This window comes from Penaeus monodon, chromosome 41, assembly GCF_015228065.2.
Source record: "Penaeus monodon isolate SGIC_2016 chromosome 41, NSTDA_Pmon_1, whole genome shotgun sequence".
Lineage (NCBI taxonomy): Eukaryota > Metazoa > Arthropoda > Malacostraca > Decapoda > Penaeidae > Penaeus > Penaeus monodon.
Window position 1 is genome coordinate 21,464,532 of NC_051426.1, and position 14,425 is coordinate 21,478,956.

Here is a 14,425-nt window from a genome sequence, read left to right on the forward strand (position 1 = left end):
GTTTTCCCAGCTACTGATTAGCCAGAGTCGGATAACGTCATTCATTAACGGCCGAGGTTCGCCAAATTTGATTTGCAAACACGAGAATTTTAATCTGTCGCTTTAGCCTATATGTTTGGGTACCTTAATTGTCTCTCTCAATATAAATTAGTGTATTTATATTACTCTCCTTTTTTACTCAGCATAACACGCCTCCGATTCTGCAGAGTTTACAAGGGCTTGGCTAGATTCTGAGTTTATGTTAGCCATACAAATGTTATTCTTTTGCTTTCAAAAATATTACTAACGTCTGTCATAATGATCATAAATCAACGATGAAGAGGCAATTTTTTAGTAGTCTTCCGGCCGTGCACAGAATGATGTTATTTTGGTCAGCATTTTGGATGGAAGATCTGTGTTTTTATATACCATGTGTAATTAAGACCGAGATCGTAATGTAACGAAAGTGGCATTGCAGAAGAGGAGGACCTGCGTGACCTGTTCAACTTCCGGCCTCTGGCTCCTCGCACCGGCGTCAGGCTGTCCTTCCAGCGGTTGCTGGCCCTTCTGTTCAAGCGCCTCCTCCACCACGGCCGGGACCTGGTCTTCTACATCCAGGTAGGCTCTCAAAGGGAAAGCACTATTGCGTCAATAGCAGAAACTTGGTATATACAAGCTACAGCTGTGCTATGAAGTGTAATGGGACGCAAACCATGTTCTTTTTCTTAAGACTATTATAAAAATAAGAGACTGGATATATATTCTCGTCCTTGATCACGCCTCCAGATGTTTGTGTTGCCGTTAGTGTTCATCTGCCTGGCCATGTTGGGGTCCTGGTGCCGACCCGCCTTCGAGACCACTGCGCCCCTGGAAATGAGTCCACACATATACTCTGCGCCGTCCACCTCCTTCGTCAGGTTTGTTGCCTGGCGATAATCTCTCTTGAACTCAACAAGTCTTTTCCATAACAGTTATATCATTATTATAAGAATGCTAAAATACCGCGTCTCCTCAGGCAACTGGACCGAACCTTTGAACCCTTGGCAGAGGAGTTCCTTCGGCTGACCCTGGGCACCAGCGATGGCACGGGGCAGTGGTCCACATGCCCTTCAAGCGTGGCCAACACCAACCCTGGTTTACCGCACTGTAATATGTCAGGCGATGTAAGTAGATTATGCTCGTGTGCTTGAATTTACAGTAGAAGCAGGGAACGGTACAACCAAAGCGTATATATACGTGTGTGTGTGTGTGTGTGTGTGTGTGTGTGTGTGTGTGTGTGTGTGTGTGTGTGTGTGTGTGTGTGTGTGTGTGTGTGTGTGTGTGTGTGTGTGTGTGTGTGCGTGCGCGCACGCGTGTGCGCCAATTTACTGATTTGCATTGTTAATGAATGAGGTAACATCTATCTACAGCAACATGCTACAGATGACTATCATCTCAAGATTTTATGTTGTGCTGGGGCATAGAATAAAATCGCGGTGCTATCAGACTGCTACGGAAATTTACAATAGAAAACAAACGAGTGGTTTAGACCACTATAAAGAAGTAATAGAATTACAATACACTCATAGCAATGATCTTATCCTTGTCTACATCACACTATGAACCTGTTATTGTACAGAGCTTATTTTCCTCCCACAGACAACGCAGTCCTTGTGCAGATGCAATGATGACGTATGCTCCGTGGACGTCACCAACCAGCCCAGCCTCAACGACTGGATCTTAGGAACACGATGGCAACATGTTCAAAACAGGTGAAGGACCTGTTTGTGTTTTTTTTTTTTACTTGAGAGCGGATTTCAGCAAAATAAGAAAATCAATGTCGACCGGTATTACAAAAAATACGACCTACCTATTGTTAAAAAATACCATATTACTGGGGTTTTAACTTTTTTTTTCATTATTTGAGCTTAGAACATTATAAATCGGTAGGAGTCCACAGTACCTAACCCACCCCAACCTTTCCCCTTCACCCCCTTCAGGTACGGAGGTCTGAGCCTCGGCGTGGAGGACCCCCGCTCCCCCACCAGCAGCCCCGGAGTCACGGTGTGGTACGACAACTCCGGCTACCACGCCCTCCCCGCCTACCTCAACGCCCTCACGAACGCCCGCCTCAGCAGACTTCTCGGGGACCAGTACGAGGTCACCACAGTCAACAACCCGGTCAAGTTCTCCAAATACGGGTTGAACAGCATCTCATTGTGCGTTGCTGCTTTGACGGTTTTCTTTGGTGAATTTTTTGTTCGATGTCATTGCAAGGCGATTTGTCCTAGGAAGTTTAGGGGATATAGATTGTACATCGTAAAAGGAGGAATGCAAGTTATAGGTGGTTTAAAATATTCAAAATTGTTCCTTCGCACGCTCACAGGCAGCAGCACGTAGCGGACCTCGGGATAGGCCTCCTGATTCTGGTGGCGCTGACGGTGGTCTGCTCGAGTACCGCCGGGTACGTGGTGGGCGAGCGAGCCAGGGACGAGCGGCGAGTCCTCTACGTTGCCGGCGTGTCGAGGAACACCTACTGGCTCGCCAACATGATCTGGGACGTCTCGGTGGGTCTTGGTGTCTCGTGTCCTTGTGTTCTTTAAAGGCTAATTACTAGAAACCTATTTGCGGACTTTCGCGCAATACACTGCCTATGGTCTGCCTATGGGTAAGTTACATTGCGGCTATGGCATTACTGTTACCCTTTTTCAAGACATACTCGTCGCAACACTCTTAACCGCGTTAACTTCAGCCCGGGTTCTACGGCTAGACTCAGTATTGGATTATGTAGATATAATAGCAAAAACGTGAGGCCGGGCGACCCCACTTTTGGTTACGTTACAGCCACACTCTTTTGATTGGCATTCAAAACGCCTTTAATAATTTTGTGGACGCTTAAAGGAATGTACTTGTAATGTTACCAAGACGGAAGGCTGAACGGCGAAAAATAACTCAGGGACCAGGGGTAAGTCTGGTTAATGAATCCTTGAGGGTTCATTAGTTATAGTAACGCACTTTTGCCTAATCAAAAGGAAATTACCCGCCCTCTCCTCGCACAGATTCTGCTGCTCAACATCTTCCTCACCGTGGTTGTCCTTGTCATCTTCAACCAGCAACAGTTCGTGACCCACAGCAACCTGGGCGCCTTCTTCCTTCTAGCTCTGTTGTACGGGTGGGTATCCTGGGTGATGTTGATGGTGACATGAATAACAATAATAGAAATGATAATGATAATAATGATGATGATGATAGTCATAATCGTGATAATTCCCGAACATTTATTTAGCAAAGTAGTTGCAAAAGTAAAATTGTCACAAACGTCTGGTCTCGATTGGTCATGTGATGAAATCGTTGATGATTTTCATAAATGATGGGATTTTATAAAACACCGTAACCGTAAAGAGCTGCACTGAGATTGGTTTAAAAAGAACAGAGGAGAAAAGAAAGAGAGAGTGATAAACTATACGTTTCTTTTATGAAAATGCAAATGAATGTCATAGAGCAGCCAAACACTTAAAGACTCAAAAATCTATTCTCTGTTGAAGGTTGAGCATCCTGCCGATCTTCTACCTGACGGAGGGCCTCTTCCGGACGGAAACCGCTGCCGTGTTCTCCTTCTTCTGCGGCACCTTCAGCGTCGGTCTAATCTCTACCCTTCTCCTCATCGTGTGTGAGGTCTACACTTGGGTCAAGGTAGGTCAAAGGCCGCCTGTTTGTCCGCCGGTTATGACCTTACATGTGGAAAGGATTTTTTTGTGGAGATGTAAATATTACCAGGGTTATGGTATCGTCTACACAAAATTGGTAAAACATTTTTTATTAGAATAATTCAAGGTGGAAACTGTGCTTGACTGGTATAAATCACAGTCACAGTAAGAAAAAAAAATAAACGTGAGGTTTTAAGTAGGATTAGACTACAAAAATTTTATCGTCAAACGAGGACTTTTGTCGGACTCGAAACGTCACACTTTAGTATGTCTTTTATTGTGGCTGTATTATGTATTTGTACACACTTACTGAGTTTGTATTTTTTGTTCTGAATGAATGTTTTGGTTCCGCAGTTAGGAAGTTATACTCATAATGACTCTGTGTTATTCGATTTTATATGAATGTTAGTGTTTGATGAGTTTTAGTAACTATATTCATGTTTTTTTTGTCTAATTCTTTCAGCACTGTTTATTTTCAACCAAATAGGAACACAGGAGGTATTTTTTTTTTATTTAAGTTTCTTCTTTGTTTCAATATCATGTTACTTATCCCGCCCCTTCCCCCCAGGAGCTCAAGTATGACATAGGATCCAGTTTTCTTGTGAGTAACTTCGACCTCCGTGTCCGCCCCTCCGCCTGCGTCCTTGAGTATCCAATCCCTTCTATCTCAGCTTGCTATAGAGGGTCTATTGGTTTCCCAGAGGCTACTAGAAAAGCTTGCGCCCCTTAATGCAGTTTGATCGAAATGACTTTACTTTGTGCTTACTAACCCTGCTCATGACTATCTTTCGAACGTCATACACACACACGCACACACACACACACACACACACACACACACACACACACACACACACACACACACACACACACACACACACACACACACACACACACACACACATATATATATATATATATATATATATATATATATATATATATATATATATATATATGTATGTATGTATGTATGTATGTATATATAATTTATACATGAAATGGCATCTTTTTACTAGTTTTATTTCTAGTTATCTCGTATATATCTGTTATTGATTTTAACCACAAGCCAAAAAGAATGCTTATACTAATACTAATTATAATGCTGATACTAATAATAATACCAATATTACTACTACTAAAGATGATGATGATTTTGATCGTCATGATAGTGACAATAATGGTGACAAGAATGACATTAAAATGGTAATGTTAATGATAGCAATAATGATGATAGTGATGATGACATAGTGAGGAAAACGGCTATATTTATAACAACGAAAACATTTTTGATAATGATTATGATAATGATGGTAGTGATGGTGATGACAGTAATAATAATAATGACAACAATGATAATGGTAATTATAATGAGAACTTTAATGATGAGAATAACAATGATTATAGTGATAACAACGATAATGATATCGTAACGATGATAATGATTAATGATAATGAAGATAATAGTAATACGAGTAATAATATTGATAATGATAATAATGAAAAAGAATGATAATGATAATGGTGATAATGTTAATAATGATAATTATTATTATTATTATTATCATTATTTTTTATTATTATTATCGTTAGTAGTAGTAGTATCATTATCAATATCATTGTAATAATGACAATCATGATGATGATTATAGTACTGATAATGATTATGATAATAATAATGATAGTAGTAATTACAATGATAATGTTAACATCAACAAAGATAACTTTAAAAATGATAGTAATGATGATAATGATAATAATAATAACTATAATAATGATAGTGATAATAATGATAATGATTATAATAATATTAATAACAATAAGAGGAAGAAGCCGGCATAAGTGTTACACAGATAATAATAAGTGATTTCTTTAAAAAATACTTTTAGACAATTTTATATTCATCGATGATTTTGATAACCCCATGTAGGACCTCCCCCCCTCCCCCCAAAGAACAAATTTATATGGAAGTATTTCGCATGGTTAAGTGACATTCTTAATACCGTCTTGTTATTGCTATCATCGGGACGTCCTCGCGTGCATCCTGATAACAACATGGAGGACCTCCTTATCTCTCTCTCTCTCCCTCTCTCGGCACCACAATCATCACCCTCGCCATCATCAGAAACACGTCACCATCACGTTCCTTCGCCATCAACTAAACCACGTCACCATCACGTTCCTTCGCCATCAACTAAACCACGTCACCATCACGTTCCTTCGCCATCAACTAAACCACGTCACCATCACGTTCCTTCGCCATCATCAGAAACACGTCAACATCACGTTCCTTCGCCATCATCAGAAACACGTCACCATCAACTAAACCATGTCACCATCACGTCCCTTCGCCATCATCAGAAACACGTCACCATCAACTAAACCACGTCACCATCACGTTCCTTCGTCATCAACTAAACCACGTCACCATCACGTTCTGTCGCCATCAACTAAACCACGTCACCATCACGTTCCATCGCCATCAACTAAACCACGTCACCATCACGTTCCTTCGCCATCATCAGAACCACGTCACCATCACGTTCCTTCGCCATCATCAGAACCACGTCACCATCACGTTCCTTCGCTATCAACTAAACCACGTCACTATCACGTTCCATCGCCATCAACTAAACCACGTCACCATCACGTTCCGTCGCCATCATCAGAACCACGTCACCATCACGTTCTTTTACCATCAACTAAACCACGTCACCATCACGTTCATTCATGGCAACGGCTCTCTCGACTGTCCTCTCACCCGACTGACGTTCAACAGGTCCTGGACGAGATGGAGAACGTGATCAAGTACCTGTTCTTGATTTTCCCGCCGTTCACCTTCGCTTGCGGGATCAAGAGCCTCTCTGTGTCCTACACCAAGGTACGTTCTTGGTTTTGATCTATCCTTTTTTTTTTTTGTTGTTGCAGTTGTCTTACGTGTTGTTTGTTGTTGTGTTGTTTGTTGTTGTTGTGTTTTTGGTTGTTTGTTGGTTAGTTTGTGGTGTGGTTGTTTTTGTTTGTTTTGGTGTTTTGGTTGTGTTGTTGTGTTGAGTCTTGTTTTGGTCTGTTTTGGATTTCGTTGTGTTTAGTGTTTTGTTTTTTTAGGTTTGTGTGTGTTTTGTGTTTGGGTATCGTTTGTTTGTCTGGTTCTTGCCATTGAGCAGTATGTTGTTGTGATTTGGTACTGGTTGGTTGTGGTTTTGTTGGTACTGTTGTTGCCTTGGGTGTGGTGTTTGGTTGGTTTGTTTGTGCGTATGTGTGTTGTGTGTGTTGTGTGGTGATGGTGTTTGTGTATGTGTATCGTGTATGTGGTGTGTGTTTTGTGCGTGGTGTAGTGGTGTGTTCCGTGTTGTGTGTGTTGTGTTGTTATTGCTGGGGGTTTGTGTGTGTGTCGTGTGGTGTCGTGTGGTGTGTTGCTGTGTGGTGTGTGTCTGTTGTGTGGTGTATGCTTGGGTAGGGCGTGTGTGTGGTGTTGGTGTTGTGTGGTTTTGTATTGTGCCTTGTTTGTGTGTGTGTGTGTTGTGTGCTGTATGTGTGGTGGTGTGTGTGTGTTGTGTTGTAGGTGTGTGTGTGTGTGTTGTGCTGTCTGTTCTGTGGTCTTGGTGTCTAGTTCTTCTGTGTGGTGTGAGTCGTTGGTTGTGATTGTCGTGCGTGTCTTGTTGTGGTGTGTGTGTTGTTCGTGTTGTGGGGTTTGTGTCGTTGTGTGTGTGTGTGTGTGTGTGTGTGTGTGTGTGTGTGTGTGGTGTGTGTGTGTGGTGTGTGGTGTGTGTGTGTGTGTGTGTGTGTGTGTGTGTGTGTGTGTGGTGTGTGTGTGTGTGTGTGTGTGTGTGGTGTGTGGTGTGTGGGGTGTATGTATATGTGTGTGTGTGTGTGTGTGTTGTGGTGTGTGTGTATGTGTGTGTGTGTGTGTGGTGTGTGTGTGTGTGTGTGTGGGGTGGGGTGTGTGTGTGTGTATGTGTGTGTGTGTGTGTGTGTGTGTGTGTGTATGTGTGTGTGTGTGTGTATGTGTGTGTGTATGTGTGTGTGTGTGTGTGTGTGTGTGTATATGTGTGTGTGTGTATGTGTGTGTGTGTGTGTGTGTGTGTGTATGTGTGTATGAGTGTGTGTGTATGTGTATGTGTGTGTGTGTGGTTTGTGTGTGGTGTGTGTGTGTGTGTGTGTGTGTGTGGTGTGTGTGTGTGTGTGTGGTGTGAGAGAGAGAGAGAGAGAGAGAGGAGAGAGAGAGAGAGAGAGGGAGGGAAGGGAGAGAGAGAGAGACGAGGAAGAGAGAGAGAGAGGAGAGAGAGAGAGAGAGAGAGAGAGAGGAGAGAGACGAGAGAGAGAGAGAGAGAGAGAGAGAGAGAGAGAGCGAGTCCTGTCACTTCTTATTCTCGCCATTTGATATTTTTAGGGATAATGTGAATACAGTTTTTATGGTGTATAAGCAGTTGGAAGGTTCATATATGTGCAATTGAAAACTAATTTTCTCTATTGATAATTGATTCAGAGGGCCGTTAAAAACAAACATCAAATATGGACAATACGAGTTAAAGTCACTTTAAAACAAATACAGGCAATTTATATCTAGACAGTTGAACAAGAGACACCATGGCTATACAAAAGTGATAGTTATATTTTATGCGGCCAATTTATATAGGGGCAGTTGAAAGCAAACATTAACTTTATTCTTCGTTTCAACGACGAAGTAACTTTTACTAACAATAGTGATATATTTCATACGGGCAACTGAAAACAGATATCATCTATCAACAGAAGTGATGATTACAATTTAAATAGGCAATTTATGTGTAGGCAGTTATAAGCAGTTAAACTCATTTTCTGTTGCCTCGATCTCGCCCAGGCTTCCATCATGGCGCGCTTTGGCATCGACATCTACACGTCGCCCTTCTCGTGGGATCCGTCGATGCAGGGCGGGCTGGGCATCCACTATTTAGCCCTGGCCATTTGGGTGGTGGTGGGCGTGGTCTTGCTGCACGGGTGGAACGCCTGCGTGGAGCCGCTGTCACGCCCCGCCCCCTCCGCCCCGAAGGCGACGGCGGGAGCAGAGGAAGACAAGGACGTGGCTGCAGAGAGAATCAAGTAGGTACACGCAGGTTTTTTTCTCTTCCCATTCCATTCTCTTCCGTATTTTTCAATTTTGTTCTATATTATGCCATATTAAACGGATTCTATTAATCTATAAAGAAATTTGCCGACAGAAAACATGTTTGACTTTCACAATTTGAAATGGACAGATCATGAAGTGTTATCTAACCTTGAAAACTTCCTAGCTTTTGAAAATAGCCACTGCAGCGCAATCTCATAAACGCACATGAAACGCACTAATATCACCGGATCTGAGAACAGTGTTTTCATCTTGCAGGATTCAGTGTGGCGGAGCGTCGCTGTACGACACGGTCCTGCGGATGGTGGGTCTGGGCCGCGACTTCGCCTCGCCGCCCACCTCGGCCGTCAGCAGCCTCTACCTGGCTCTGAAGAGGGGCGAGGTAGGGGATCGTCTCCATTTAAACAGAAACAGCCTTTTGTCAGATGCTGTGTTGTTACTAAACTTGTGTATGCGTATTTTGTTGGCGGTGGGTTAAAGGTTTCTACGAATGCATTAATATGCTATTGCATATCGCGTATACACCACCACGCGCTAACAACGCACTCATTTCGATGTTCTAAAGCTCTTCCTTCTCCCGCACCCTCCAGTGCTTCAGCCTCTTGGGTCTCAACGGCGCGGGCAAGACGACCACCTTCCGCTGTCTGACGGGGGACCTGCGACCCTCCCGCGGCCAGATCCTGATCAACGGCATCGTCCTGAACGAGGCCCTGTCCCTGCCTCGCCCCGTGATGAGCTACTGCCCTCAGAACGACCCCCTGGACCCCAACATCACCCCCCGCGAGGCGCTCTTCATTATGGCTCTCGTCAGGGGCTTCCGGGATGATGAGCTCGTGGAGGTAAGCGCCGGCCCCCTCGAGGGCTTGCTAGGAAGGACTGCTTTTCGATCTTGATTTCCTGTCATAATCCGCGGACCTCAGGGTGACATACGAGGCTCTATTTGGTCCCTGCGCTCAGTCGTCCGAATTGCATTGAGCCTTTTGTTCTCCCGCAGAACGTGGATCGCGCCATCAAGCAACTCGGGCTGAGCAATCACGAGCACAACTACATTAGATACTTGTCAGGGGGCACCATGAGGAAGGTTTCCCTCGCCCTGGCACTTATCGGCAACCCCCCTCTAGTGCTGCTGGACGAACCTACCACGTGAGTCAACTAAACGCACTTTCATTAGATACAAAATCCTATAAAGCATGCCTGTACTGAGTTTATATCAGGGAAATCAAGTCTGTAGGCTTCATCAGGGCTAACCACCTCTGTCCATCTCAAAGCTCTGTCTCATAAAGTCGCGTTGAACTCGCGAACACATTATACCTGACCTGAATTGGAATGTGAACTTTACCAAATGGTCATTGGGTTTGCAGGGGGATGGACCCAGCCTCTCGACGAATAGTGTGGCGCGCAGTGCAAAGCGTGACCCAGGATGGGCGCACCGTGCTGCTCACTTCGCACTCCATGGACGAGGTCAACCACCTTTCGCACCGAATGGCCATCATGGTCAATGGGTATCTTGTGTGTATGGGTTCACCGCATTACCTCAAATACAAGTAAGAAATTTGGCCTTTCAGTTTATTTTGTTTAAAGTATGCATTATTAAAACTATCGATTGGTATAGTAACACTGCTTTGTCATTTAATTTCTGATACAAGAGACGGTAAATAGATTTTAATTCATGATGCAACAACTAATGTATACCAGCTTGTAAATGCATCAGTCTCACAATTAGATATAAAGATAGATGAGTATTTGAATATACCTTGACATTTACATGAGGTGCTTCTCCTTTTCTCATCCAGACTCGGTGACAAGTACACGATACGCATCAAAGCCAAAGACATAGAAGACTTGCCCGTCATCGTTGATTATTTAAGAGGACACTTTAATGAAGTTCTGCTCAAGGTATGAACAGCTCTGTTCATGCTGACGCCATTGCCGTTACCCCTGTCACTTGGCTCCGCTGTTTGACCCTGCCTTTTGGCCTTGTTTGTTCACTTATCCTTGCTGCTTATAACGTGATTCTGTCACTTAACCTTGCCACTTCCTCGCACAATTTAACCCTGCCATTTGACTTCATTATTTGGTCTTACCACTTGACCCTGCCGCTTAACCTGCCTACCACTTGGCCCTGCCATCTGGGGTCTAACTTCCATGTCATCTTGAATGATTTCTCAGTCAGTTTTAAATGTCTTTTTAGTTACTATATATTTCCATTTTTATATATTCTGCATTTTCTTTCTGCTAAATTAAATCAAGCTAAGGTCTTCAAATGGCATTAATTAAATCTATAAGGGAAAATTAACAGAAATCGGCAATATCACTTCTAAAACAACTGAAGTTTAATTGTGAAAATAACACACATGACGATAATGGGAGGAAAAATGCTGACGTTTCGCCTAACGCCCTCAGGAGCAGCATCACCTGTCACTGGTGGCGGAGGTGAGTCGCCGGCTGCCGCTCAGACTCATCTTCGACGCCCTCAACTCCGCTAAGTTGGTTGGGGTCACCGAGTACGACGTCTCGCAGACCACACTCAACGAGGTGATTGTCTCGCATGATTTTTTTTTTAATGTTTTCTATTACCTCTAGTTGGGGAAATATTGTATTAGTGATGGTTAGATGCCACAATTTCTGTTTTAAGCATTCTGATTTAACTGATTAATTTTGCGGAATGTGTAATATTATAGGCTCGTTTCCTAAATAATCGTCTCGTCGACAGGTGTTCCGGCTGCTGACGTCTCACCAGGGCGACGGACAGGTCCCTCCGTCCCCGACCGACACGGAAGCAGACCAGACGAGTGTCCCCATGCACCTGTCCAACCTTTCTCCCGCCGGGGTAAACGTTCCTGACAGCACATTCCAATCCCCCAGCCGTTCTCCTTACCTGTCGCCGGAGCCCACCCTCACGCCGGATGGACGCCGGAGCATGTACGACAACGTGGAGGACGGCCGAGTGGAGACCTACGCCACCGTGGGGCGTCTCAGTGCCAAGAAGGCCCCGACCCCTGAAGTGACTGCTTTGGGGAGGGACTCGCCCACCTCGCAGGCCAGCACAGCCGACGAAAGCCCCGAGGAGGAATGGACGCACCTCTAGAGCGTCGAGGTCGCTGTGCTGAGTGAAGCGGGGACCGCACAGCAGCGTGAGCGAGTGCCACATGGTGTGAGGACAGCGATGAGGACGAAGTGCAGAATATAGAATACAAAGTTTTTCTTTAGAAAATCTGGATCATTCATGCGATTTCCCTTAATGTTCATTTTTGGACCGAACTGTGACTAGAATGCCAAATGAATGTGCAGTAACGATTTTCTGTTATTTATAATGGTTGTTCTCCATGTCATATTCATCCATTACGGTCATCACAGTTTTTCGTAAGTGTAAGCCCTTCAGGAACGTAACACCCGACCCACGAACGCACTCATACTTTTAAGGGATCGTACTGAGTAAGGCATTACTTTATTGTTTGTAACACAAGATGTGTTCAGAAGTGTTTTGATTCAGCACATGCTAGATTCACTACAAATAATACCAGACATTGATATTGTTTGTTTGTTAAGATCCCTGACGGGATTCGTGTCAAGACTTTGTTAGTGAATTCTCGAGGCCTTAGATGCACTCGCCGGATGCACAGTACATGTGCTAGCTAGCTAAAGTCACGAGAACCAGAGTCTCTAAGTCTGTGATATTTGTTAGTTGAATATATGTAGCGGAAGTTTAATATTTTGGGTGTATATTTATAAATGTAAATGTAATAAGATTGTTATCAGAATAAATGGTGTTTTATACAGTTGTGACAGGAACATAGACAGAAAAAACACACATGTCATATTATGTAATCTTGTAAGATTCGATTACAGTACAGTACAGTCGCATATTTTTTTACTTCGGAAAGATATATTAGTCACAGCATTTAATATAAATTCAAATAAGAGTCTAACAAACTTATTTTTCTTGCAGACTATCATACTCATGAAAATGGACAAAACAATACCTTTGATAGAAAAGATATATAACAGATTGGAGACTTATATGTCTGCTTCAGTGACTGGAATATTTTCAGTGAAATGCTGAATTTTGTAAATACTCGAATTCATATCAGATATCATAAGCGCCAAATGTGTGTTTTATCATGTAGTACAATATTTTACTTTTTCATATGTGCACTCACACTCACACTCACACTCACACACACACACACACACACACACACACACACACGCACACACACACACACACACACACACACACACACACACACACACACACACACACACACACACACACACACACACATACATACATACATACACACACACACACACACACACACACACACACACACACACACACACACACGCACGCACACACATTCATTCACACACACATACATAAGACGAGTACAACGTGTTTGTGTGTTTATGAGTAATAGTCATTTAACATAAAATGCAGTTCATCATGTTTACATAGTCGTTCATGATTCAGTATCATTTTATGTTTTTAAAGAAAAAAATGAATAAAGATTCTATACATAGCCTGCAGTTTCCAACCTTTCATCTAATACTTACGTCGTTATTTCTCTCTCTCCCTCTCCCTTAACCTCTCTACATATGAGAGACTGTGATTATATAGACCCCTTCCTTCATCTATTTATTTTTTACTCTTATTATTTTTTTGCGAAATTAGACACCATAGAAGCCGATCTGGGTTTAACTATGCTATCCGTATGTAAGGATATGTGTTATATGTGTATGCCAAATGGAGTTAATGGCTGATTTTTTTTTTTTTTTTACGAAGGATAAAAGTTACATGGACAATTATAATTAGTTATTATCATTATTATGGGTAAATAACTGCTGAACGGGAGTCTACGAATAATTCGTTTTTACTGGGTACAGTGAAACGGGGCCTTATCGCTCCTATTGCCTGAGCAAAGATAAGGGCCCGATAATATAGTTCTATTGGCTGAGAAGAGATAGGGGCGTGGCTATTTTGCTTTTATTGGCCGAGAGATGGCAGCAGGTGGATTTTATTGCCACTATTGGTTATCAGAAAATGGAGAACTGAGTATTACGCTTCTGTTGGCTGAAGAGATGAGGGTCAGGGATCCACAATGGTCGAAAGGAGAGGATGATTATTATATGTGAAACAACGGCCATCGCAGAGAACGGCGGAAGAGTTCTTCTAGGAGAGATTTTAAGCATTCCAAAGGCATTTCCTTGGCGTTTTAAGCACTTTTCTGATACTTTACGCTGAAAATATGACCAATAAGTAGATCAGTGCTCTCATGGTTCTGTAGTGTAGTGTATATAAATATATAAAAGTATACCATTACAGTTACAGCCAATATCTAATTTAAGCACATTGCTATGTAATTCATTCCACGCATTTGCAGGATTCCGCCGAAGAGACACAAAACTCGAAAAATACACTGCAGTGTATTATTATGACCAGCGGTGAAGTTTGCAACGTGCATACATTGCCCTTATTAATCGATGTATGAAAAAATAACTTGATCGTTTACCAGGCAGACTTTTAACGACCCACTGTTATTACTGTAGTGAATAGCATCTTTTAATAGTCTGGTATGTACTAGTGAATAACATCTTTAAAAGCTAGATATGTGTAGCATTTTTGGGTCTGGCAAATAGGGCAAACCCGTATAAC

General features: G+C 42.9%; 1 protein-coding gene across 2 annotated transcripts in view; it reads left to right on the forward strand.

Annotated features, from left to right (window-relative positions):
* LOC119598585 overlaps positions 1–12,216 on the forward strand; it is a 101,431-nt gene extending 89,215 nt beyond the window's left edge. For both annotated transcript variants that reach the window (XM_037948232.1, XM_037948233.1), the window contains 18 exons: positions 458–597; positions 766–896; positions 995–1,142; positions 1,618–1,730; positions 1,959–2,177; positions 2,345–2,525; positions 3,018–3,130; positions 3,504–3,651; positions 4,234–4,266; positions 6,445–6,546; positions 8,506–8,744; positions 9,028–9,151; positions 9,360–9,608; positions 9,764–9,912; positions 10,131–10,313; positions 10,563–10,665; positions 11,173–11,304; positions 11,483–12,216. In XM_037948232.1, coding sequence (XP_037804160.1) covers positions 458–597; positions 766–896; positions 995–1,142; positions 1,618–1,730; positions 1,959–2,177; positions 2,345–2,525; positions 3,018–3,130; positions 3,504–3,651; positions 4,234–4,266; positions 6,445–6,546; positions 8,506–8,744; positions 9,028–9,151; positions 9,360–9,608; positions 9,764–9,912; positions 10,131–10,313; positions 10,563–10,665; positions 11,173–11,304; positions 11,483–11,857 — 2,882 coding nt within the window. In that variant the 3' untranslated portion in view covers positions 11,858–12,216. The remainder of the gene's footprint in view (positions 1–457; positions 598–765; positions 897–994; positions 1,143–1,617; positions 1,731–1,958; positions 2,178–2,344; positions 2,526–3,017; positions 3,131–3,503; positions 3,652–4,233; positions 4,267–6,444; positions 6,547–8,505; positions 8,745–9,027; positions 9,152–9,359; positions 9,609–9,763; positions 9,913–10,130; positions 10,314–10,562; positions 10,666–11,172; positions 11,305–11,482) is intronic.
* The last annotated feature ends 2,209 nt before the right edge of the window (positions 12,217–14,425 follow it).